Source organism: Somniosus microcephalus, chromosome 17, assembly GCF_052327205.1.
Source record: "Somniosus microcephalus isolate GS21.2 chromosome 17, FLI_Smic_1.0, whole genome shotgun sequence".
Classification (NCBI taxonomy): Eukaryota; Metazoa; Chordata; class Chondrichthyes; order Squaliformes; family Somniosidae; genus Somniosus; species Somniosus microcephalus.
The window spans coordinates 9,609,826-9,636,765 of NC_141003.1; the positions used below are offsets into that span (position 1 = coordinate 9,609,826).

At 47.8% G+C, this 26,940-nt stretch overlaps 1 protein-coding gene across 4 annotated transcripts in view; it reads left to right on the plus strand.

Annotated features, from left to right (window-relative positions):
* cfap54 (cilia and flagella associated 54) overlaps nt 1-26,940 on the plus strand; it is an 859,633-nt gene that overhangs the window by 713,249 nt on the left and 119,444 nt on the right. For all 4 annotated transcript variants that reach the window (XM_086009903.1, XM_086009902.1, XM_086009901.1 and 1 more), the window contains 4 exons: nt 521-700; nt 5,732-5,858; nt 22,574-22,729; nt 24,712-24,820. In XM_086009903.1, coding sequence (XP_085866029.1) covers nt 521-700; nt 5,732-5,858; nt 22,574-22,729; nt 24,712-24,820 — 572 coding nt within the window. The remainder of the gene's footprint in view (nt 1-520; nt 701-5,731; nt 5,859-22,573; nt 22,730-24,711; nt 24,821-26,940) is intronic.

A 26,940-nucleotide genomic window follows, 5' to 3' on the forward strand; every position in this document is an offset into this window, starting at 1 on the left:
CCGCAGCCACCTCGCCTTTAAGCATCGCGCCCAATGCACCTCTCCTGAAGCTGACGTTTTCGCCCGGCGATGCTTCAGGATGCGGAATTGTATTTTGGGTTCAGGGTGCTACCGGGGCGATGGCGGCCGGATGATGTCACGATCACCGGCCGCAGGCAGGCATGGCAATAGGGGATACCGCCGCCGCAAACCAGCAGGATAATTACGCGGGCGGCAGTAACATCGCCGCGCCCGGGCGGTAAGACCTTAGCGCCCCGTTATTGCCTCCCCGGAGGTGATAACGGGAGGTGCTAAGGCACCGAATTTCTAGCCCACGGACCTCTGCGCCAGTATTTCTAATATGTGTCCAGTCCCCCATGCTCTTCACCAGGAGCGCTAACTGGTGAAATATAGACCAATGTGGAAAGTGCATTCACTTATTGCCCATTTCTAATTTTTTGTTCTGTCTAGTTTTACAATTTAGTATCATTTTGTGCTTTTTAAATATAATTATGTTTTCTATGCTTTACTCCATAAACAGAATATAGTAGACCTACTGAATGCAAGACAGTTTATTTCACCCAGTGCCAATCTGCTGCTTGCCAAGGCTATTCTTCAGTTGTCTGATTTAAGACAGTCAGAAACGTGCATCTCAAAAAATGCTGTCATGCAGGAGAAGCTAAATATGTATCTTTCAGCCCAGAAATTGATTCTCGACCAGGTACTCATTTAAAAATGTTTCTTTGTCCTTGTTATTTATTGCGCAGAACTGACATATAGTATAGCCTGTTGTGCACCAAATCACATACTCGTGGTGCAGTTGGACATTGCTTCTGCCCTTAGTACCCGTACTGTTAAATTCAAACCTCAGCAATGTCGCTGTAGGACGTGCAAAGTAGGGCGGGAGGCCAAACCAGCAGAAGAGTCATCCTTTACTAAATGTTGTAGCAGCAGGTTTCAGAGCAGAATTAGCAGGGACCTGTGCCTCGTATATGGAATTTAAAACATAGGCAGTGTTCTTACATCTATAAATATACAGATAATGATTCTCCAGAGCAGACATGTTCCATGAACTATATACCTCCAGTGTAGGGATTATGCTGGCTGCAATCAGTTCTGTAATATCTAATTCCCCTAATGATCAACTGTCTGTGGTAAATCCATCTAAAATACATCGGAACTTCACTGGTGTATATGGGGCTGGAATTCTACATCAGTTCCACTGGGCTACGGTGAGATCCTTGTAGAATTTCAGCCCGTAATTCACGTGGGGATTTTCCCAGCCTCCAGTTGTAAATTCAACGAGAGAAATAGGACTCCGAAAAGAAAGGGCTGATTTCAGCAGTTTAGCCTGTTTCCCTGGTGATCCCATTGGAGTTACGGCAGGGGACCAGGAGAAGCTGCGTCCCGCCGCCACCCCCCCCGCCCCACCTCCAACCTGCTCCCAGAAATTTCAAGGCCTATATGTGTAACTCATTCAAACGTTGACATGGTGCCAATCCCCTCCCCCGTATCTTGGGTCGCTGGACTGCCAAACATGACCCTGAGTGCCTCAGGCACTTCTTTCGTTAAAGCTCTGATTCTCTTTCAGTTGAGGGTGGTGGGGCTCCCCATAAATTGAGTGAAGCACCTAAACAGCACTCAATAAGCCAAGTGCCCTAACGGCCACTACAAGGAAAGCCTTTACCTTTCCAGTTGGGTCCTTGCTCTTACAGGTACATTGCTATTTTTGGTGTATGAGTTTGCAAGTCACATTTGTCTGCCAAATTACAGTTGTTCAACAAAGGAAAGTAGGGTCATTTCCTGGAGCCTGTCTGACAGCTTCTTAAAGCTGTACCGCGAATCTAATCTGTGCTTGTTTGCTCAGGAAACAGTGCCAGTGTGCTGATTTGCAAGAAGTATGGGTATTCCTATGTGCATTGTGGAGACGGAAGTCCTGTCTTCACACTGAGGACACCCTCCATCGTGTTGTGTGGCACTACCACCGTGCTAAATGAGATAGATTCAGAACAGATCTAGCAACTCAAAACTGGGCATCCATGAGGCGCTGTGGGCCATCAGAATTGTATTCCACCACAACCTGTAACCTCATGGCCCAACATATCCCTCAGTCTACCATTACCATCAAGCCAGGGGACCAAGCCTGGTTCAATAAGGAGTGCAGAAGAGCATGCCAAGAGCAGTAGCAGGCGTACCTAAACATGAGGTGCCAACCTGGAGAAGCTGCAACACAGGACTACATGCCTGCTAAACATAGAAGCAGGATGCTATAGACAGAGCTAAGCGATCACAATCAACGGATCAGATCAAAAAGCTGCAGTCCTGCCACATCCAGTCGTGAATGGTGGTGGACTATTAAATAACTAACGGGAGGAGGAGGCTCCATGAATATCTCCATCCTCAATGATGGAGGAGCCCAGTACATGAGTGCAATAGACAAGGCTGAAGCATTTGCAACCATCTTCAGCCAGAAGTGCCAAGTGGATGATCCATCTCGGCCTCCTCCTGAGGTCCCCACCATCGCAGAAGCCAGTCTTCAGCCAATTCGATTCACTCCGCTGAGCGCACTGGATACAACAAAGGCAATGGGCCCCGACAACATCCCGGCTGTCGTGCTGAAGACGTCTGCTCCAGAACTAGCCGCGGCTCTAGCCAAGTTGTTCCAGTACAGCTACAACACTGGCATTTATCCGACAATGTGGAAAACTGCCCAGGTATTTTCCTGTCCACAAAAAGCAGGACAAATCCAATCCGGCCAATTACTGCCCCATCAGTCTACTCTCAATCATCGGCAAAGTGATGGAAGGTGTCATCGACAGTGCTATCAAGCGGCACTTACTCACCAATAACCTGCTCACTAATGCCCAGTTTGGGTTCCGAGTGTGGCATGAAGGAGCCCTAGTAAAACTGAAGTCAATGGGAATCTTGGGGAAAACTCTCCACCGGCTGGAGTCATACCTCGCACAAAGGGAGATGGTTCTGTTGGTTGAAGGTCAAACATCACAGCCCCAGGACATCGCTGCAGGAGTTCCTCAGGGCAGTGTCCTAGGCCCAACCATCTTCAGCTGCTTCATCAATGACCTTCCCTCCAACATTAGGTCAGAAATGGGGATGTTCGCTGATGACTGCACAGTGTTCAGTGCCATTCACAACTCCTTAGATAATGCCCACATGCAACAAGACCTGGACGATGTTCAGGCTTGGGCTGATCAGTGGCAGATAACATTCCCACCACAGAAGTGCCAGGCAACGACTTTCTCCAACAAGCGAGAGTCTAACCACCTCCCCTTGACATTCAATGACATTACCATCGCCGAATCCCCCACCATCAATATCCTGGGGGTTATCATTGACCAGAAACTTAACTGTGGCAACAAGAGTAGGTCAGAGGCTAGGTATTCTGCGGCGAGTGTCTCACCTCCTGACTCCCCAAAACCTTTCCACCATCTACAAGGCACAAGTAAGGAGTGTGATGGAATACTCTCCACTTGCCTGGATGAGTGCAGCTCCAACAACACTCAAGAAGCTCAACACCATCCAGGACAAAGCAGCCCGCTTGATTGGTACCCCATCCACCACCTTAAACATTCACTCCCTCCTCCACTGGCGTACCATGGCTACAGTGTGTATCATCTACAAGATGCACTGCAGCAACTCGCCAAGGCTTCTTCGGCAGCACCTCCCAAACCCGTGACCTCTTCCACCTAGAAGGACAAGGGCAGCAGGTGCATGGGAACACCACCACCTCCAAGTTCCCCTCCAAGTCACACACCATCCTGACTTAGAAGTATATCGCTGATCCTCCATTGTTGCTGGGTCAAAATCTTGGAACTCCCTACCTAACAGCACTATGGGAGTACCATCACCACACGGACTGCAGCGGTTCAAGAAGGCGGCTCACCGCCACCTTCTCAAGGACAATTAGGGATGGGCATTAAATGCTGGCCTTGCCTGCGATGCCCACATCCCATAAACGAATAAAGAAACTTTTTTTTTAATGTCTCTGTATTCGCAGTCTCTTGGGGGGAAAATCAGAGAAGGCAAACCAGAATGGTGCTGTTTGCTTCATTTTTGTTCCCAGGTTGTTACCATTGCAGGTTTGAGCCACCTGTTTGGAATTGTTGAGAGTGACGCAGGTAGACTTGCCCTCTGATTCTCCCTCTTCCCTTCAGGGTAACTACCCCCCAGATGACCACATGAGATCAACAGCACAGCATGTTGCAGAAAATAAACAGTATTTCAGCACTGAATGGATAAACGTGTTAATGATCGAATGTGTTACATGAATGGACTGTTACTGCTGTGAAGCAGCTTTAAGATCAGATCCGGTTTGGAGTCTCTGAAAAATAAGACCTGATCTTAGCAGAAAAAGAAAATATTTGGGCAGCGTTTTCTATGTAAATTATACCCTAATTTATATAATTCCTTAAATTGATGTATTTCATCTCTTTTAAGCGGTCTGAACTTCTAAACCAAGTTAAAGCACTGAAGCAACTGTTTTAGATCTCATTCTGAACTTTTCTATGGAATTGTAATAATGCTCTGTTTTATTCTGATTTCTGTTAGTTAAGAATGATTTATAAATACCTGTATTACTCAAAGTAATTCTGTCCTAGAAGAATATTTATCCAAAACATTTAAAAATGTTGCCAGATGGAGGAAACTTCCTTTGAAATATATCAAAGTTTAACTTAGAAGTGCATTGACAAAAATATACAGAAAAAATATAAGCATATTCATTAATATTTTGATCTGTGCACAGTTTTGGTCTCCATATTACAAAAAGGATATAGAAGCACTAGAGAAGGTACAAAAAAGATTTACAAGGATGATACCAGAACTGAGAGGGTACAACTACAGGAAACTTTCTGGTATCCGGCACGGACGGGACCGACCTGGTGCCGGTCCATCAACAATGCCAGATAACCGAACGCTATAGCAAAAGATACGGAGCTCAGAGCTCCGTATAAAGCAACAAACCCTGTTGCTTAAACAGCTTCAAAACAATCGGCACAAGTTGCAAGCGTCTCTGTAGCTTAGCAACAGCTTCAGCTACACGCTTGCACAGCAATAAATGGAGTAAAAAAAGTAACTAAATGTAAAAAAAGTTATCTGAACCGACTCCTGAATTTTGCCGGTGGATAGAACGTTCTGGTTATTTAGTGGCCGGTTAATCGAAAGTTTCCTGTATTAGGAAAGATTGAACAGGCTGGAACTCTGTTCTCTAGAAAAGAGAAGGCTGAGGGGTGAACTGATAGAGGCCTTTAAAATTATGAAGGGATTTGATAGGGTAGACATAAAGAAGATGTTTCCACTTGTGAGGAATCCAAAACTAGGGGTCATAAATATGATAGTCATTAATAAATCCAATAAGGAATTCAGAAGAAACTTCTTTACTCAGAGAATAGTTAGAATGTGGAACTCGCTAGCACATTGAGTGGTTGAGGTGAATAGCATAGATGCATTTAAGGGGAAACTAGATAAGTACGTGCGGGAGAAAGGAATAGAAGGATATGTTGATGGGGTTGAAGAAGGGTGGGAGGAGGCTCATGTGGAGCAGAAACACCAGCATAGCCCAATTGGGCCGAATAGCCTGTTTCTGTGTTGTAAATTCTATGTAACCTATTTTAGTTTATCTCTACATACTATGTAAATATTTAATTTGATTATTTTTCCTTTATAGAAAATAAGTAAACTGAAGAACTGTTACTGAAAAATGTACAAAGATATGTTGTTTGTGCTTTGCGTGTAGCTTGTTTTACTGGGGGAAAGTACACAGCATGAAGTTGATGGGACTATTTACTCCCGTCCGGCAGACCCGTTGAAAAATATCTATCTTCCACATATTATCGTGATGGCGAAAATTAAACTAAGACTAGGTAAGAGCATGCATTACAAACTTTCTGGAGGTGAAATTAGCATGTGATTAATTTGCGATATCACCTAGAATGAACAGAATTTTAACAACAATAGCAGCAATTATATAGCATCCCTCATGTAGAAGAACATCTCCGGTTGCTTTACAAGGGGGTCAGAGGGCTTTGAGTAGGAGACAGGAAAGATTAGGTGCTGGTGAGACAAGAGCATAGTCAAAGAGAGAGATTTTTAAGAGGCTTTTGAAGGAAGTGGGGAGAGTATCAATGTAAACTAGTTTTGGGAGAAAGTTCCAATGATCAGGAATAGTGGCTGAAAAATCTACCTTTAATGATGGAACAGAGGGAATGAGCAGTAATCCAGTGTTGGAAGAGTGTTTAACATGGTCCAGAGAACAACAACAAGAGGATTAAGTTCAGAAGAGGGAAGGTGAATGGACAGATCAGATATGAAGCAGTTGGGCAGTATGTCAATAGCCTTAGAGTTGCTGGTGATAGATAAGATATGAACATAAGAAATAGGAGCAGGAGTAGGCCATTCGGCCCTTCGATACTGCTCCACCATTCAATAAGAACACAAGAAATAGGAGCAGGAATAGGCCACTTGGCCCCTCGAGCCTGCTGCGCCATTCAATAAGATCATGGCTGATCTTGGGCTCAAAGCCACTTCCCTGCCCGCTCCCCATAGCCCTTCACTCCCTTACCTTGCAAACATCTGTCTATCTCCACCTTAAAAGAAGATCGTGGCTGATCTTCTACCTCAATTCCACCTTCCTGCACTATCCTCATATCCCTTGATTCCCTTAATATTCAAAAATCTATCAATCTCTGTCTTGAATATACTCAACGACTGAGCATCCATAGCTCTCAGGGGTAGAGAATTCCAAAGATTCAAAACCTTTGCGTAAAGAAATTTCTCCTCATCTCAGTCCTAAATGGCCAACCCCTTATTCTGAGACCGTGACCCCTAGTTCTAGACTCCCCAGCCAGGGGAAACATCCTCCCAGCATCTACCCTGTCAAGCCCCTTAAGAATTTTATATGTTTCAATGAGATCACCTTTCCTTCTTCTAAACTCGAGAGAGTATAGACCTAGTCCACTCAATCTCTCCTCATAGGACAATCGCATCAATCAGTCTAGTAAACCTACGTTGCACTCCCTCTAAGGCAAGTATATCCTGAAAGAGACCAAAACTGTGCACAGTGCTCCAGGTGTGGTTTCACCAAGGCCCTATATAATTGTAGTATGACTTCTTTACTCTTATACTCTAATCCCTTTGTAATAACGGCTAATATATCATTAAATTTCCTAATTGCTTGCTGTACCTGCAATTTAACTTTCTGTGATTCCTTTACATGGACACGCAGGTCCCTCTGAATACCAACATTTCCCAGTCTCTCACCACTTAAAAAATATTCTTCTTTTCTATTTTTTCTACCAAATTGGATAACTTCACACTCCTTCACATTATATTCCATCTGCCACCTTATTGTCCAATTACTTAACCTGTCTAAGTCCCTTTGCAGCCTCCTTGCGTCCTCCTCACAACTTACTCTCCCACCTATCTTTGTATCTTAAAAAACTTGGATACATTACATTCGGTCTCCTCATTTAAGTCATTGATATAGAATATAAATAGCTGAGGCCCAAGCACTGATCCTTGCGGTACCCCACTAGTTGCAACCTGCCAACCTGAAAATGACCCGTTTATTCCTATTCTCTGTTTTCTGTCTGTTAACCAATCCTCAATCCATGTTAATATATTACCCCCAATCCCATGAGCCCTAATTTTGTGTAATAACCTCTTATGTGGCACCTTATCGAATGCTTTCTGAAAATCCAAATACGCTACATCCACTGGTTCCCCCTTATCCACCCTGCTAGTTACAACCTCAAAAAACTCTAACAGATTTGTCACACATGATTTCCCTTTCATAAATCTCTGCCCAACCATATTATGATTTTCTAAGTGTCCTGTTATCACGTCCCTAATAATCTTCTTAGGCAGTCCCTCGGAACCGAGGATGACTTGCTTCCACATTAAAAATGAGTTCTCAGGTGACTGATGAGTCCAATGCGGGACCTACAGTCTCTGTCACAGGTGGGGCAGATGGTGGTTGAAGGGGCGGGTGGGTGGGGGGCTTGTGTTGACGTGCGCTCCTTGCCCTGCCTGCGCTTGGCAATCCTAATAATAGATTCTAGCATATTCCTGATGACCGATTTCAGGCTAACTGACTTGTTTTCTCTCTCCCTCCGTTCTTGAATAATGGGATTATGCTTGCTACCTTCCAATCCACGGGGACCATTCTAGAATCTAGGGAATTCTGGAAGATGAAAACCAATGCATCCACTATCTCTGCAGCCACCTCTTTTAAAACCCTAGGATGTAGGCCATCAGGTCCAGGGGATTTGTCGTCTTTTAGTCCCATTAATTTCTCCAGTACTATTTCTTTACTAATACTAATTTCTTTCAGTTCCTCATTCTCACTAGACTCTTGGTTCCCCACTATTTCCGGAAAGCTTTTTATGTTTTCTACATATTGTATTCGTTTAATGGCCTAGAAATTCAGTTGTTTGCGCCAGCCGCTAGCGCCTTAGGAGGAGGAGATGTGGGGCGCTAGGCGGCTAGCAGCCGGGCGCAGCGCGATCTGCGCCTCTCCCCAACTTCAGTAAAGATTTAGCGGCGGCGCAAAGCCTTTGCGCGCGCTTAGCTGCGCGCGCAGATCCTGACGTCATTTCATCGTGCAACGCCCTTTGTGCGCCCCAAACCGGAAATTCAGTGGCGCCGGCCTATTGTGCACCTGGCGCCCCTAGCGACTGGTAGAGGGGAACGGTTCCCAGTCGCTGCAGGGCGCGGGGGGCGCAAATTAAAGGGCACTCCTCCTGCAGTAGAAAAGGCAGCCATTTTGCAAAATTCCTTCTTTGTGAGAGACGGATCTTTGCAGAGAGACAAAGGTAGAGAGCTTTCTGGTTTGGCTCAACACTCGCACAGGTACTTGTGGCTTCAGGCCACAGCTTTGCACTTGTCTTTAACTTCAGAGCCAAATCATTGATTGGAAACATATAATGGGGGCTGCAATGGGTGCAAACGTTGGCCTTCTCCATTGCATTCAAAGGGCTCAGAGACGTCGTGAGAGAGTGGCAGTCATGGCCAGACGGAGAGGGGGCAACAGGCGTCGGCAAAGGAGGCCTTACCCACCCAGGGTGTACCGCCAGCAGTTCTCATATCTGAACATGTCTGACGAGCAGTGTGTTCGGAGGCTGCGATTCCGAAGGGCGGTGGTCACTGAGATCTGCCACCTGCTTCGCGGAGATCTGCAGCCACATCTGAGGAGCAGGACGTCTCTGTCGGTGGCAGTGAAGGTGACGGTGTCTCTCAACTTCTATGCCACCGGCTCCTTCCAATCCGCTACTGGGGACATTTCCAACATCTCCCAGTTTGCCGTACATTGCTGCATCCACCAGGTGACCAATGCCCTTTTCAGAAGGAGACGTCAGTTCATCTCCTTCTCCATGGCCCTTGTCAAGCAGCAATACCGTGCAATGGGCTTTGCAGCATTAGCGGGCTTCCCCATGGTGCAGGGCGCCATTGACTGCACGCATGTGGCTTTGCGGGCACCTCTAGAGAATGCCGAGGATTACCGCAACCGGAAGGGCTACCATTCGCTCAACGTGCAGTTGGTGTGTGACCACAGGCAGCTCATCCTAGCTGTCAATGCTCGCTTTCCAGGCAGCAGCCATGATGCCTTCATCCTGCGCCAGACTTCTGTGGCAGACATGTTCCAGGCCCAGCCTCACCCACGAGGATGGCTTCTCAGGAACAAAGGCTATCCTTTGTGCACCTGGCTGATGACCCTGCTCCGTGCACCCAGCATCCCTGCTGAAGAAGGATACAATGACAGCCATCAAGCAACCAGGAACATCATTGAGCAAACAATCGGTGTCCTGAAGCAACGGTTCCGCTGTCTGGATCGTTCCGGAGGAACCCTACAGTATTCGCCTGAGCGAGTCTCCCATTTCGTGGTCGTGTGCTGCATGCTGCACAACCTGGCTATCCGCAGGACTCAGCCACTGCCACCAGACATTGGAGGACCACCAGAGGAGGAGGAGGAGGAGGAGGAGGAGGACCAGCACAGGAGGGAGGCAGAAAGTGCAAGGGCCGCCCGTCGGCGGCTTATTGAACGTCGGTTCTAGGCCCCCTCTCAGGGAATGGCTTGTGCCAATGGCACAAGATGAATGTAGCCACTCCACAAGCCCTCAGCCGAGCAGGGCAACCAGGACTTCCAAAAGAAAGCATGGATAGTGCGATTTAAGAACATTTATTACTTTGATACCTCTGCCCTTCCCACATAACAAACTAATGGAGAGAAGCCCCCCCAAAAAACACAAATCGACCAGTCTCGGCCTTTCAAAAAACACAAATCGACCAGTCTCGGCCTTTCAAAAAACACAAATCGACCAGTCTCGGCCTTTACATGTGAAACAAAACATTTGGGCACACCTTCTACTTTTTGCCCTGCGAGGGTGATGCCTTTCGCATCCGTGACTGGCCCCTGCCCGCCCTGCAGCTCCTCCTCAATGGGACCCCAGTGGCTGCAGCAAGGCTGGGGGAAGGCTGCTGAGGGTCAGATGGCGAGACGGCAGATGCCCTTGGGGGTCGGCCTGGACCAGCTCTGGCCCTGGAGGGGCCGGCTGCTGACTGCTCCAACTCTGCTTGTGCGGCAGCAGTCTGTCCAGCGGCTGGTGGCAGCTGCAATGAAGGAGTGGCAGTGTCGGCTGCAGGAATGCTGCCAACCTGACAGATCACAGGTACTCCCTGGTCACCTGAGACAGTGGCACTCGCACGGGCCAGCACTGCAGCATGCGCAGCAATCTGCTGAAGCACAGACTGCTGGGCTGCTGCGGCGCGGCGAGTGCCCTGACGATGCCTGGCCAATCCAGCGAGGGTGGCAGCAGTTAGTGCCCGTGTGGCCCTGGTCTGTGTCCGCATGACACCAGCCAGTGAATGGACGGCACGACTGAGCACTTGGCTAGAAGCCGCCTGTGCTGCCCCGAATTCCTGCACACTCCTTGACAGTGACTCTATGGAGTCAGGCATCCTTGCCACTGCAGCCATGAGCTCAGTGTGCCTGCGCTCAGCCTGGGCGGCCATTTCCTCTAGGAGCCGCACCTCCTCTGCGCTCACCGTCGCAGGACTGGAGGCCGCACTCACCCTCCGGGAGCTTCACTCTCCTCCGACCCTTCCCCCCGGCTCCCCTCCAGGGAAGACGTGTCCCCATCATCGCCATGGGCTGCCTCGGCTGAGGGTGGCACTGATGGTCCGGCTTCCTCTTCCTCTTCCTCCTCCTTGCCCTCCGATTCACTCACAGTGCCAGGTTGAGGGCCCGCCTCCTCGCCTGGCGATTCAGCATCTGAAAGCAGGGAGGCACAAGAGTTGCTTTAGAGTGAGGACAGGGCGGCAGCGAGGGAGGCATGAGTGCTGCTATGCACTGCATTGGTCGGACAGTGGCAAAGGATGCTGTTCTGAGGCGCAAGTGGAAAGAGAGAGGTCAAAAAGGTGATGCCCTTACCATTGGGGCCCAGAACAGGGTCGGCATCTCCACTGGCGACGGGGCCAATCAGCCGGCCTGACATAATGCGCTCCACACGCTGGTCCAGGTCGGAGAGCTGTTTGAGGTCAGGATGGCCTCCCCCGGTCTCACGCTGCTGCCTTCGGTTGTGCGCCACCTTGGCCTGCAAGAGAAAGGACGGCCTCTAAGTACAGTGTGAAGCCCTGATCTTGTCTGCACTGCCTCCCATGGTGGACTAGCCCTGACAGTGTGAAGCCCTGATCTTGGCTGTACTGCCTCCCATGGTCGAATAGCTTGTACAGTGTGTAAAGTGCTGAATGTGCAAGTGATTTTCATGACAGTCCCATAGCTGCTGGATGAGGGCTGGGCATTAGGGCTCTCAGGTCCCTTTGCCCATAAACTGAGGTGCACATGCAGGGATGAGGAGGACACTGGAAAGGGTACTCACCCTGACAACCCGAGCGAGGTCGTTGAACTTTTTCCGGCATTGCACAGGAGTCCTGGCAACCACGCTGTTGGAGGTCACCCTGTTTGACACCTCCCTCCAGGCTTTCCGATAGGCACTGGGCAGCGGCCTCCTGCCATCTTCAGGGAACAGAACATGGCGCCTGCGCTCCACTGCGCCAACCAGCACCCTCAGGTCACCGTCGCTGAAGCGCTGCGCTCTCTCCCTGGCCTTCTCCATAGTCCTGGGCGTTGCACAGATCAAGCAGCAGTGGTCAGGCCTTGCTTCAGGGCTGCAGTGTGCAGGGCGTGGCAGGCAAACAAATCCACCCTCCCCCTTTAAGAGCTCACCGGCGCCAGAGTGTCTGCCGTCAATCAGCAACTCGCCGCAACTGCGCTGCGCCCGCCCTCGGGGGTTTCGCCCCGGGCCGCCGGCTTAACGCCTAATGATAGTCGTGCATCGCCTGTTTTAGCGCAGCAGCAACCTCTTGGGGCGATGCCACTGAATATCGGCAAAGGTGACGCGAAGTTGCGCCGGGCGCAAACTTTAGCAGCCGCCCGGCTGTAGCGCCCCAAACGTGGCTATACTGAATTTCTAGGCCAATGTCTCTGTCATTGCCTTATTCTCCATTATAATTTTTCCTGTATTAACCTGTAAGGGACCCACGTTTACATTCGCTAATCCCTTCCTTTTTACATACCCATTGAAGCTTTTACAATTTTTTTTATTCCTCTTGCTAGTTTACTTTCATAATCTATTTTTTCTTTCTTTATCAATTTCTTGGTCCTCCTTTGCTGAATCATAAAATCCTCCCAATTCTTAGGCTTACTACTCTTTTGGGCTACATCATAAGCCTTGTAGATTTGCTTGTTTGGCATTAAGTCATGTATGAGCCAAAATTTCTTACAACTTAACGTCAGCAAAGATGAAGTCATCCTTATCGGTTCTTAAGGAAGTGGCCCTAGAAATAGTAGATGCATTGCTGGTCATCTTCCAGAACTCGATAGACTCTGGAACAGTACCCATGGATTGGAGAGTAACTAATGTTACCCCACTATTCAAAAAAGGTGGTCGAGAAAAAGCGGGGAATTATAGACCGGTAAGCCTGACATCGGTAGTGGGGAAAATGCTAGAATCTATTATAAAAGATGTAATAGCAGAGCACTTGGAAAGCAGTGACAGGATCGGACAAAGTCAACATGGATTTACAAAAGGTAAATCATGCTTGACTAATCTACTGGAATGTTTTGAGGATGTAACTGGTAAAATAGATAAGGGAGAACCAGTGGATGTGGTATATTTGGACTTTCAGAAGGCTTTCGATAAGGTCCCACATAAGAGATTAGCGTGCAAAATTACGGCACATGGGATTGGGGGCAAGGTATTGACTTGGATAGAGAACTGGTTGGCGGACAGAAAGCAAAGAGTTGGAATAAACGGGTCGTTTTCCGAGTGGCAGGCAGTGACTAGTGGGGTACCGCAAGGATCGGTCCTAGGACCCCAGCTGTTCACAATATATATTAATGATCTGGACGAGGGAATTGGATGTAATATCTCCAAATTTGCAGACGACACAAAGCTGGGTGGGAGGGTAAGCTGTGAGGAGGATGTCGTGAAACTCCAGTACGATTTGGACAGGTTGGGTGATTGGGCAGAAACATGGCAAATGCACTATAATGTGGATAAATGTGAGGTTATCCACTTTGGTGGCAAAAACAGGAAGGCAGATTATTATTTGAATGGCAATAGATTGGGAGAAGGGGAAGTGCAAAGAGACCTGGGTGTTCTTGTGCACCAGTCGCTGAAGGTAAGCATGCAGGTGCAGCAGGCGGTTAAGAAGGCAAATGGTATGTTGGCCTTCGTAGCAAGAGGGTTTGAGTACAGGAACAAGGATGTCTTGCTACAGTTGTACAGGGCCTTGGTGAGGCCACACCTTGAGTATTGTGTGCAGTTTTGGTCGCCTTACCTGAGGAAGGACGTTCTTGCCATGGAAGGAGTTCAGCGAAGATTCACCAGGCTGATACCTGGGATGGCAGGAATGACGTATGAGGAGAGATTGTGTCGATTGGGCTTATACTCGCTGGAGTTTAGAAGATTGAGAGGGGATCTCATCGAAACCTATAAAATTCTGTCAGGCCTGGACAGACTAGATGCAGGAAGGATGTTTCTGATGGCCGGGGAGTCCAGAACCAGGGGTCATAGTCTAAGGATAAGGGGTAAGCCATTTAGGACTGAAATGAGGAGGAATTTCTTCACCCAGAGAGTGGTGAACCTGTGGAATTCTCTGCCACAGAGGGCGGTGGAGGCCAGTTCATTAAATATATTCAAAAAAGAGTTGGATATATTTTGTAGTGGCGCTTCTTAGTTTCCAAACAGGCAGGCCACTGAGCTGTGGGGCCTTTAACAACGAGTAGACGCGTGTCAAAATAAAACGTTCCCAAACGTAGCTTTGTCTTTTAAACTGTTTACTATAACACTTAACAAGCAGAATTACAAAGCAAACACGTATAAACGAACACGGTCAAAAACTGTACTGCTCCAAACCTCACAGCTTCTGCCTCTTTCACCACGTGCAGTTTAAACTGTGAAAAGGCTGCACCCAATGTGTGGCTTAGGGACTGTTCCATTGTGGCAAGAATGAAGGGGGTGTCGGACTATACCACTGGAGCAAGAAAATAGGGGGTTTCTTAATACAATAAGTCGTTCAGGTAAATTAACTGTATTATGCCATTTAGCCACTATTTTAAAGTATTTTCTTAAGCCTTTATGGCTCTTACATATTTCTTAAGGCTAAAGGGATCAAGGGATATGGGGAGAAAGCAGGGACAGGGTACTGAATTTGGATGATCAGCCATGATCTCATTGAATGGCGGAGCAGGCTCGAGGGGCCGAATGGCCTACTTCTGCTCCTATCTTCTATGTTTCTATGTTTCTGCAGCATAACTCTTGCTTCAGCTCCATCAACCTCCCTGGCTGACTTTTCAAGCTGAGCCACATAATGCATAACCTCAGCATTCTACTCAACCCTGATCTGACCTTCTTATCTCACATTCAATAGGGTGCTAAGACTGCATTTTTCCATTTCCAGATTGATCCTAGGACTAGAAATAAGCATCCTGGTCCATCTGGCAGTCCCCAGAGTTTAAAAGTGAATACAGTTCATTGCCTATATCTCTCGTTAATTTTCTCACTGAATGCCTGTTTGACTCCCGCTTTGTACTTCCCTCGAAGGTACAATTTCAAAATTTGCGGCTGACACCAAATTGGGGTTGTAGTTAATACTGAGGAGGTTGCGACTAAATACAAGAAGATATAATAAACTTGCAGAATGGGTATGTAGTTGGCAAATAAATTTCAATATAGATAAATGTGATGTGAATTTTGGTAGGAAGAATAAGGAGGCCACATACTCCTTGGATAATAAGTCTAAATGGGGTAGAGGAGCAAAAGGATCTAGTGGTACAGATATACACCTGGAGGGGTGACCATCAGGGAAGACCAGGTGCAGAAGGTCACGGAAGGAGCCCCGAGGAGGGGCGGTTGGTGAGAAGGTCACGGAAAGAGCCCCGGGAGGGGCGGCTGGTGAGCAGGCCCGGGCGTTGGGCTGAAGATTGTCGGACAGGAGGAATGGTGGAAATGGAATGGCGGCGCGCACAGACGCAGCGGCTTTGCTTCTCCCAGGACGGTGCTATTTACGTTTAATGTTAATGTTATTTGTACTGGACTCATGGGAGCTTGCAAGATCACATTTCGTTGTGCATTGTACAATGACAATAAAGTTGAATTATTATTATTATTATACAAATCACTAAAGGTAGCGGCGCAGGTTAATAAGGCCATAAATAAAGCAAACAAAGCACTTTGGTTCATTTCTAGATGGATTGAATTGAAAAGCAGAGAAGTTATGTTAAACTTGTATAGAACCTTGGTTAGACCACACTTGGAGTACCGTGCACAGTTCTGGTCTCCAAAAAGGATATAGAGGCACTGAAGAAGGTGCAAAAGTGTTTACAAGGATGATACCAGAACTGAGAGGTTATCCCTATCAGGAAAGATTAAACAGGCTGAGGCTCTTTTCTCTAGAAAACAGAAGGCCGAGCGGTGACCTAATAGAGGTCTTTAAGGTTATGAAAGGGTTTGATAGGCTAGATGCAGAGAAGATGTTTCCACTTGTGGGGGAGACCAAAACAAGGGGCCATAAATGTAAGATAGTCACTAATAAATCCAATAGGAAATTCAGGAGAAGCTTCTTTACCCAGAGAGTGGTGAGAATATGGAACTTGCTACCACAAGGAGTAGTTGAGGCGAATAGCATCGATGCATTTAAGGGGAAGCTTAACAAACACATGAGGGGGAAAGGAATAGAAGGTTTTGCTGATAGGCTGAGATGAAGAGGGGTGGGAGGAGGCTCCTGTGGAGCATAAACTCGTATGCACCTGCTGGGCCGAATGGCCTGTTTCTGTGCTGTACATTCTAAGTAATTCTATGTATGAATTGTTGATTTTTATCAGCCTCAATCACCTCCCTTTGCATTCTAAACAGTCACCGCCCTCTGCGTGAAGTAGTTAGATCTGATCTGTCAATTTACTTTCCCTTTTCTGAGCTTCATCCCTTAATCACTTGTTTGTTTGTCACCAAATTTGTGAAAGGTGGACAATGCACCGAGGGGTAGCATATCTATATATATAAAAGGATATGTCTGTCTGTCTGTCTCTCTGGCCGGCAATACAATCAAAAGTTATAGAGCGTACCTACACATATGTTATATCAAAAGAAAGCTCATCATTAGGGGACTCTTGTAGGTGTATTTACTTTTTGCTCGGACAAAAATTGTGCCGACGGTCGGACAAAAATTGTGCCGACGGTATCCAAAAAATGTTCAAAATTCCTCTCATTATCCGCTCATTTGCATCGAGTGGGGGCGGGTTCATTGTGTGTGCGGGCGGGCCATCCTACAGTTGAGTGACGTGATGATTGACCAATCCTACAGTTCAGTGACCTGATGGTTGACCAATCGGTGCGTGTGTGGGCGGGCCTTATCATTCTGAACCAAGGTGAGTCGCCGCCATCTTGAAAAAAAAAGTTGCTTTTAAAACACATATTGTTTTTTAAAAAAGTTAATTACTTTCTAAATCTTTTATCTAATCTCATTAATTTTCCTACCTTTCCCCGTTTTTGCAGGTAGGCCTCGAAGCCTGGGCGTCTGTTGCCAGCCATGCTGGACCCTAGGCAATTGTTTTGTGGCAAGCTCCTCCCACCCCTCACCCCCCACGCCGCCCCCCCGCTGGGCCCGATTCCGAACCAGCGGCCAGCCATCTTGGTAAAGGCTGGCTGGGCTCACTGCAAGCTCCTCGCGCTAAATTCACGCTCGCGATGCACGCGCACCTCCACACAGAGCGCGGCCAGAGGGAAGCGAGCAGGTTAGCGGGGGTGGGGGGCACGGGAGGGGAGGGGGAGCGGAGAGGGTTACCACGGAAACCGGGCTCGCCAGCCGCAATCGGCCGTCTCAAGCCGCTCAGGCCTGGTCCCGGAGATTGGGAGGCGGAGAGGGGAGGAGGGTTACCAAGGCAACCGGGACCGGCCAGCCGCAATCGGCCGTCTAAGCCGCATCAGGCCCGGCCTCGGGAGGGCGGGGCTCGGGCTGACCGGGGCGCTGCGCTCGGCATGTCAGTGCGTGGGGCGGCACGGAGCTCAGCGGAGCCATCGCCGGCAGAGGGGAGAGGGTCTGCTGGCTCCCACCTCCCTTTCTCCCCCCTCCTTCCCCCACCTCCCCCACCCCTCCCCTCCTCTCTCTCCCCCTCCCCCCCTCCCTCCCCTCCCCCCTCTCCCCTCCCCCTCCCCCTCTCCCCTCCCCCTCCCCTCCCCTCCCCTTTCCCCCCTCCCCTCCCCCTCCCCTCCCCTTTCCCCCCCTCCTCTCCCCTTTCCCCCCTCCCCTCCCCTTTCCCCCCTCCCCTCCCCTTTCCCCCCCTCCTCTCCCCTTCCCCCTCCCCTTCCCCCCTCCCCTTTCCCCTCCTCCCCCCTCCCCTCCCCCCTCTTCCCCCCTCCCCTCCCCTTCCGCCCCTCCCCTCCCCGCCCCCCTCCCCTTTCCCCCCTCCCCCTCCCCTCCACCTCCCCTTTCCCCCCCTTTCCTCCCCTCCCCTCCCCCCTTTCCTCCCCTCCCCTTCCCCCCCTCCCTGCCCCCTCCCCTTTCCCCCCTCCCCTCCACCTCCCCTTTCCTCCCCTTCCCCCCTTCCCCTTCCCCCCTCCCCTTCCCCACCCCTCCCCTCCCCGCCCCCCCCCTTTCCCCCCTCCCCCCTCCCCTCCCCCTCCCCTTTCCCCCCTCCCCTCCACCTCCCCTTTCCTCCCCTCCCCTCCCCCCTTTCCTCCCCTCCCCTCCCCCCCTTTCCTCCCCTCCCCTTCCCCCCTTTCCCCCCCCTCCCCCCTTCCCCCCAGTCGCTCTCTCTCTTCCCCCCAGTCGCTCTCTCTCTTCCCCCCAGTCGCTCTCTCTCTTCCCCCCAGTCGCTCTCTCTCTTCCCCCCAGTCGCTCTCTCTCTTCCCCCCAGTCGCTCTCTCTCTCTCTTCCAACAACAACATGCCCTCAAAAGACCCTCGGCACCGCCAGGCACTTCAGCTAGTAAATGATAAATGAGGGGACCAAGCATGGAGCTCTGGGGCATGCCACAGGTGGCCATGTAGGTGCAGGAGGAGAAGCTGCTTAAGGAGAAATGGCTGTACTGGGAAATATATAGGAAAGGAACCAGGACAGAGCTTGGCAGGTTTGTTGGGAGGAGAATGGAGTGGTCAACAGCACTGAAGGCAGCAGAGAAATCAAGGGAGATAAGGAGGGATAATCAGCAGTCACACACGGGCCTAGATTTTCCTTCAAATTACCACCTATTCTGGGGGCCAGAATTTGGGTGGTAAATGGAATAAAATGGGTTCTTAGAGGTTACTGCCTCAAGTCCTTTACAAAGAATCTCTACTTGAATTATCTCCCAAAAAGTGCTGGCCCCCTTTATGGCATGCTGGGAGCCCGATCTGCCTCATGTAAATGGTAGCAAGGAGGTGTGACTAACCCTTCTGACCCATTTCCCCAACTTCTGCCCCAAACCTTCCCCAAATAATTACCCCACTATGTAAGTAGTGGTAGGAGCTACAGACGGGTATCACTGAGACAGATATTACATTGAGGAGATCATTGATTAGGCTGAGTTATCCTTCATGTTTCTGAGTATCATTGCAATGAAGCATTCCATATGGTGTGAAACATGAATTTCCTTTTACTTCCATACCCATCTGATTGGTCTATGGATGTGCAGTGATAATTATAGTTAAGGCAAATGCCACATTTCTGCTCTCCTAAATAAAGAAGCAAATGTGGTAACGGAGAAAAGAAATGATCAAAAAGTGAAACTTAAAAAGTATATAGTTTGCATTAACTTCAGAACTTTCATTAATCACCTTATGTTGCCTTGATAACTATATGACAAAGCACCATGAACCTGAAAATATAATTTGCCATATCATATTTTCAAAAGAGAAAAATAGGGGAGAGGAATTGGGGATCACAAGATAATTATGACTGAGGATGGACATCTAGAAATAGCTTCAAGTTAAATTAATAGTCTTCTCTGATGGAACTTCGTCAAAAGCCTTTTGGAAGTTGGAAGTCAAGGTACACCATGTCATAGGACTTCCCGCAGTCCACTTGGGTTGACACTGCTTAGGAACATAGGAACAGGAGTAGGCCATTCAGCCCCTCGAACCTGTTCTGCCATTCAATGAGATCATGGCTGATCTGTATCTCCATCTATCCTCCTTGCTTCCGTAACCCTTCATATCCTTGCCTAACAAAAACTTATCAATCTCAGTTTTGAAATTTTCAATTGACCTAGCCTCAACAGCATTTTGGGGGAGAGAGTTCCAGATTTCCACTACCCTTTGTGTGAAGAAGTGTTTTCTGGCATCACCCCTGAACGGCCTGGCTCTAATTTTAAGGTTATACCCCCTTGTTCTGGACTCCCCCACCAGAGAAAATAGTTTCTCTCTACCCTATCAACTCCTTTAATTATCTTAAAAACCTCAATTAGATCATCCAATAATCTTCTTTATTCAAGAGAATACAAACCTAGTCTATGCAACCTGTCCTCATAATTTAACTGTTTCAGCCGCGGTATCATTCAGGTGAATCTGCGCTGCTCCCCCTCCAAGGCCAATCTATCCTTCCTGAGGTACGGTGCCCAGAACTGAATACAGTGCAGATGGGTTCTGTACAGCTGTGAAGTAACTTCCACCCCATTGTATTCCAGCCCTCTTGAGATAAAGGCAACATTCCATTAGCCTTTTCAAATATTTTTTGTACCTGTCCACTCGCTTTTAGTGATTTCTGTACTTCGACTCCTAAATCTCTCTGCTCCGCTACAGTTCCTAGCCTCTTGCCATTTAGAAAATACTCTAATCTATCTTTCTTAGGCTCAAAGTGGATGACCTCACACTTTTCCACGTTGACCTTATACTTCAATGAATTTGAGCATTTTGGTCAGGCAGGATTTGCCCCTTCTAAATCCATGTTGGCTGCTGTTTTTTTACTAGGTTATTACTTTGTAGATAATTCTCACATTTACTCCTGATACTTGATTTCATGATTTTACATGGGGTTGAAGTAAGACTAATGGGGGGGAAAATTGGGTGGCGCCCATTTTGGGGCGCTAATTTTAGCGCCCAGAAAAAGTTAGCGCCCCACCGCCGTAAATTCAGTTGTAGCAGCCCAAGCAGGAGGTGGGGCGCTACTGAAAAGCGTTCCACTTCCTGCTTGAGGCGCTACTACTGAATTTCATGCTGCTACGGTGCCACGTGTGGCGGCACGTAGCACCGCGTCATTGCAGGCCTCCTCTCCTGATTAAAGGGGAGTGGCCTAGCGCTGCACACACCGGGGCGCTGCTGGACCACCGGGGAGCGGGGTGCCATGAAAACAGCCCGGCACTCAAGAGGAGTACCAGGCTGAGTGGTCGCGGCCAGCACCCCGCATGAAAAGTGAAAGGGGGCAGGTGCTGGCAGTCGACCAAAATAAAAATGGCCGCCCGACACCTGCCCTTTAAGTTGCACCGCCACTGCTGCCGGAGCTATCGTCCGGCGATAGGTCAGGGGGTGCAAGGGAGGTTTGCGGCCGGGGCGCAAGCGGGGTGCCGCGCACGACGATGATATCATTGCCGGCGGCGCAGCAGCGCGAGGCGCTACTGGCTACCGCTGCCGCTAACCTCCAGCCGAATTTCGCGGGAGGCATTAGTGGCGCTGTGCCCGGGCGCTAAGGGACTTGCTAACAAGAAACGCAAACCAGCCCAATTTTTCCCCCATGGGTCTTTAGAAACCTGGGGGGGGAATTGAGTCACACCCCGTTTGGGGTGCTAGTAGCGCCCCAAAAAAATTAGCGCTCCCCCCCGGCTGAAATTCAACGGTAGCGCCCCAAGAGGGAAGTGGGGCGCTACTGGAAGCGCCCCGCCTCCCTCTTGGGGAGCTGCACTACGGCACGTCGCAGAGTGGTACTGCAGGCCTTCTTCCCGTTTTTAAAGGGGCGGGGCCTTGTGCAGTGTGACCCGGGGCCCAGCTGGACCACCAGGGATCGGAGTGCCAGCAAAAGAGCCCGGCACTCAAGAGAAGTGCTGGGCTCACGGAGTGCAGCCGGCACTCTGCGGGGGTGCTGAAGACGAGGCCGGGGACGGCAATGGAGGCAGGTACTGGCAGGCGGCCAGCAACCAAAATGGTCGCCCGACACCTCACCTTTAATTAGCGCCGCCCCGGCTGCAGGTAGGCCCCCCTGACCCCGTCGGACATGGCGTCCGGCGGTAAGTCAGGGGACGCTACCGAAGATCATGGCCGGTGCGCGAGCTGGGTGCTGTGCACGGCAATGATGTCATTGCCCACAGCGCCGCAGGGCGCTAACGGTTACCGCCGCTGCTAACCTCCCGCTGAATTTTGCGGGAGGCGTGGCAGCGCCGCACCCGGGCGCTCGTTGCTTTGCGCCCCGTTAGCGCCCTCTTAGGGCGCTAACTAGAGGCGCAAAGCAACTGAATTTTTCCCCCCTGGACTTGTACCTTGTTCTTTCACCTCTGGACCAGAGTTGAAATAAATCCCAGCCTAAGGGGATGAAAATCCCCTCGCTCTCTGTTGGCTATAAGGATGCTATGTCATGTGAGTTTGGCAGTGTAAATACATCTCCTACTGTGTGGCCTAGACACGTAATTGCCCTCAATTCAGCACAAATTGCCACAAAAACAATTTGCAATCTCACTCATACACAGTACAAGTATGACTGGTGAGGGGAGAGTAAAATTCACACTGGTGAGGTAGAACGCACCCTTCTGAGCTTGTGGTTAAGGCTATTTCGGCAGATTAATAGTGGCTATGCTGTCACTGTCAAGGGAGCGCTCAGGTTGACACAGTGGAACAAAAGCAAAACAAATATTCCTCATACTTTACCTTTACAAGAACAAAATTATCTTTACCAAAAGGGAAATGACTAAACAGTGTCAAGAAATATTGTACTTTTTTCTGACTGAAAATTGTGCTGTAATGTTTTTAGCTGTATTCTTTAAATAATTGAATTACTATTATCCTAATTTCAATGTTTTCAGCATTTTGGCTCCCAGTACTACTTATTCAGCTGCTGCAGCATATTTTTTATATACTGTACAGTGTTTCACACTTTGCCTTTTTTCTTCCCATTTAAGGATATACTTCAGCACAATTGGCAACATGTTCAGCCAAAAGAGGAAGCATATCGTCATGGCAAGGGGCACTTTCCTCTCTTAGCTCAGGTCTTGAGCTTTGCAGAAAAGCAGCATCGAGGGAATTTGATTTAGAAGCAGACTTCCTGTTTCAGAAAGGTAAACCATGTACTTAGTATTAACATACCTTGTCAGTGAATATTGCAATAAACATATCTGGATTTATCTTTTGTTCAGCCTTTTCAGGTAGTCTTACATTAAATGTGAATGAAAAGTGATTTTGAAATGTTAGGCTGATTCCCCGATTGAGCATTTGCAGCCATGTGTGGTGTTTGCAGAAATTGCCAGTGTTTACTGTGAAAATGTTGTACATATTTACAGGAAACTCTCGTTTAAACGGCACCTAAATATCCGGAATTCTCTATTAACCGGCAAAATTCATACTCCGAAAACACTTCAATAACCGGAAATGTTGCCGAGTCCGAGTCCGAGTCTCCCACTGTGGCCGAGTTAGTCAGTGGGGCTAGTTCTCCAAACTGCCACTACTCGGCTTCTTGGCACTGTCGGAAGTCCGAACACCTCAATAACAGGAGTCTGACTCTTTGTTTGTTAAAAATAGCCTCAGTAGATAACCCTCTCCGTCATCCGGAATTTTTAATCAACCGGCACCATCCCGGTCCCGTCGGTGCCGGATACCAGAGAGTTTCCTGTAGTAACCTGTTACAGGGTCCATTTTATGAGCTGGCACTCCTCGCTTGGAGCCTTGCTCGACAGAAGTGAAGATCGGGTGCAGAGGTTGGCACCCTCTGTTTTTCAGTCATTTATTTTAAAGACTAAAAAATCATCAGGGCCATGAATGGGGTGCACTGACCACCACGTCCAATTGTCTGGTTTCCCCAACTGTTGAGTGAGACTCTGTGCCCAGAGTGCTAACTTGTAAAACTTACCCAACATGGCTTTTGCAGGGACAAACCGTAGCCATGCAATGATCTTACTTACAGATAAATGGCAACTGATTAAGCTTATATCAAGATCATTGCAAATGTCAGTGCAGGAAATGATATGGATATTCCACTCATTGTTTAACAGTATTGTTTAAACCATTACACCATTTGCAGGTTGGTGTAAAGTGCAGTGATTCTAGAGCACCTGCAGATATGAAATGTAAACTTTCTTGTTATGCAGATTATTTAAAGAGGGAAGTTTATCATCAGGACCTATTTTAAAAGTCAAACTTTTGCAAATATTACCATTAACTTTTTTTTACCACAAGACCAGAGGAAATAAATGCCCCTTATTGAGCTAGACAAATGTACCAGAAACCCTACGTATCGCACTAACCTGTACCTATATAGGCTTTAACATTGCAACAACAAGACCAAAGAGAATACATCCGCTTATCTTTCATTGAGCTCAACAGACACGTACCGAAAAATTCCATGACAATATTCACTATATTTGCATATTCACCCACACAAAGTTATTAGTCACAGGACCGTAGGAAACAAAGCACTTTCGTTTGTCATTTTGCTTGTTTAACATATTTGACAGTACAATTCAGTTTTGTCTGCACAATGGTACAATATTAATTGAACTAATTTGAAAGAATAAACCTACATTTTGGCCCCGATATTTACGAGGAGGCTGTTTTCGGCCTCCCCCGCACCCTCCCTGCCTCCTTGTAAATATCGGGGCCAAAGTGTTTATAATTGTGTCAGTCTCTGTCTGTAGTTATAAATACTTAGCTGTATGAAACGTCACCTACTGCTATCCATAGGCAAATAAAATGTGTTAAATGCCTAAAGAAAAAAGCTACATGTACAGAGTGCTCTCAAATCTGGGTCACATCCACTGCAATATAACTCTCCCTTTTGGACCATATAAAAAGTGTTAAAATCTTACAGGGAAAAATGCATTGTATTGTTTGTTCATTAGTGGGGTAGTCATAAATCAAATGCTGTAAGGCTGCTTGCTGTACATATTTATTCAGATATACGCAGGGGTTATTTTTAGGACCATAACATCAGAAAAGATAATTGTGATGTGCTTCTTCATATTGCAGATCAGTATTAAATTAAGTGAGATGTTCATCAACAAATGAGTTAAAATTGCTCAGTGATATAATTTATTTTATTTTTTAGGAAAGATAATGCGCCAATTGACAGAAATAAATTATGGGAAAACCCTTGAAACTGCTAATTTTTTGATGGAAGCCATCAATGTCACTTACTTTCAAGACCAAAATATCTGGTAAGCTTAAGCAAAAGCAAAATACTGCGGATGCTGGAAATCGGAAATAAAAACAGAAAATGCTGGAAGTACTCAGCAGGTCAGGCAGCATCTGTGGAGAGAGGAACAGAGTTAACGTTTCAGGTCGCTGACCTTTCACCAGATATGTATTACATTTTAGCATGCTGAATCTGAATATCGATTTGGATATACAGTTAATACGTAAGAGGCTGAGTATAATTCTGTGTATAGACATGCCCGGCCATGTGGTGTGTGGGGGCTGAAATTTAGGGTGGAACCAGGATCTGCTGGGCTTCTGCCCCTCTTATAGCGCCAAGGAAATGGCACTCTTGGAGAGGGGCACTACTTCTGCTCGTCCCGTTACTTTGTAGCAGCATTCTGGGGTGAGGGGCACTTTTTTTGCCTGCTCAGTTATGTTGTGGAAGCACTCTGGGAGCGTTCCCTGGGGAGTTCTGCCCAGAGCATCACCGATAGGCCCATTGGGAACTATGTGCGCCGAAAGGAGGCCTGGCTTCAGCGGATGCAAGATTTTTTATAAATAATGTCCCTTTTTCTTCTACCTGATCCAAGCTTCTGGATCCCCCTCCATTAGTTAAACAGCCCTGTGCCTAGAATTTGGGATGGGCTCGGCGGCTGGTCAAAGATTGTTCATTCTTTTTGCACCACTTCTTAATCCACTCTTAGGAATGTGCTATTTTGAACACTATGATTGATACATCAGATTCATTATAATGAACATAGAACTGAATAGACAATCAGAATGCGCCTGTAATAAATCTGCTTAACCATGTTAATGAGCCAATGAGGCATGTATTTTCTATTAATCCAGCTATGAAATAACAACAATTGTTTAGTGAGGAGGAAAGAACACCTTAAGAAAAAGCCAGATTCAGCAATGAAGCTGTCCAGACTTTTGGTGATAGGTTTATGGAGTAGCAAATTAGCCCTTTCAGAGCAGAAGGCCCTTCTCTGCACCACCTTCAGGGTGCTGCTGTTTCCCTTGTACATCAGTGACAAGAACGGAATGTAGCACTTGACCAGAGCCCCATACAACTTCAGCCTGATGGCCTCAGCTCCTGAGCACTTCACTTATCCACCAAAGGCAAACCTAGTCACCAAAAAGATGTTCACCAGTAATGGAAATGAAATAGAAAGTCCAGAATGTAAATCTGTTCTGCTAACTCTTGTGCACCTGTGCAATGTGCAGAGCTCAGTGTTTGAAGAAATCATCAATGAGCATCTGCTGCACCAGTCTCCCTGCAATGGCTGCTTTGCTGCAGGTGGTTCCTCTGCCATGTTTTAACCCTCATCCTCCACGGCTTCTTGCAGCTCTTCATGGTGAGACCCTCCAAACACAGTGATATTGTTCACACAATAATTTTCATAGCACTATCAGGGGCATATTGTGCATCTCCTCTTATGCCTTAGTGTAATTCTTTTCTGGAGTGGTCTATGTATGTTATATAGAGTACAGTACTCACATGTACTACTCATGGTTTCCATGGAGTTAACTATTGCAACCTTCTTTCCACTTGGAAGATTTCTATCATGCATGAATCCCTCAGAATGTAGGAATAGTGAGTTATCCCTGGATCGTGCCCATGATGATCATGGTTTGGTCACTGACCCTTTGAACATTAAAAGTGGTATAACCCTTCCTGTTGATGTATGACAGAGCATTATGTGCACATACATGACTGCCTACTTGTGTACAGTCCCTGTACCCTAAGGAAGTCAAAGTTGTGGTAAAAATACATCAGCCTCTCCTACTGTTGTTTGATGCCAAGGTCAATAAGTATTTTCATGGTGAGTTAGGCCAAACTAGCCGGTGCTGGAGATATCTCCTGTGAATGACCTTATGACATAGAAGTTGAACACCATGGTGATTTTTGCTAATGGCAAACTAATGATAACCGTTACTTTCAACTTATATGATGTGTGTCTACAAATCCTTAATCTTGTGCTGCATCTAAGTGTTACTTCAGTGGGAGGAGCAAGTATGGTGGCAGGCTCATGTCATCCAGTGGAGGCTTCATGGGATGAGGCTGGTCTTGAACCTCTTGGTGTTGGGTCATGAGATGGCCCTGCAACATCTGGCACTACATTTGATAATGCAGTAT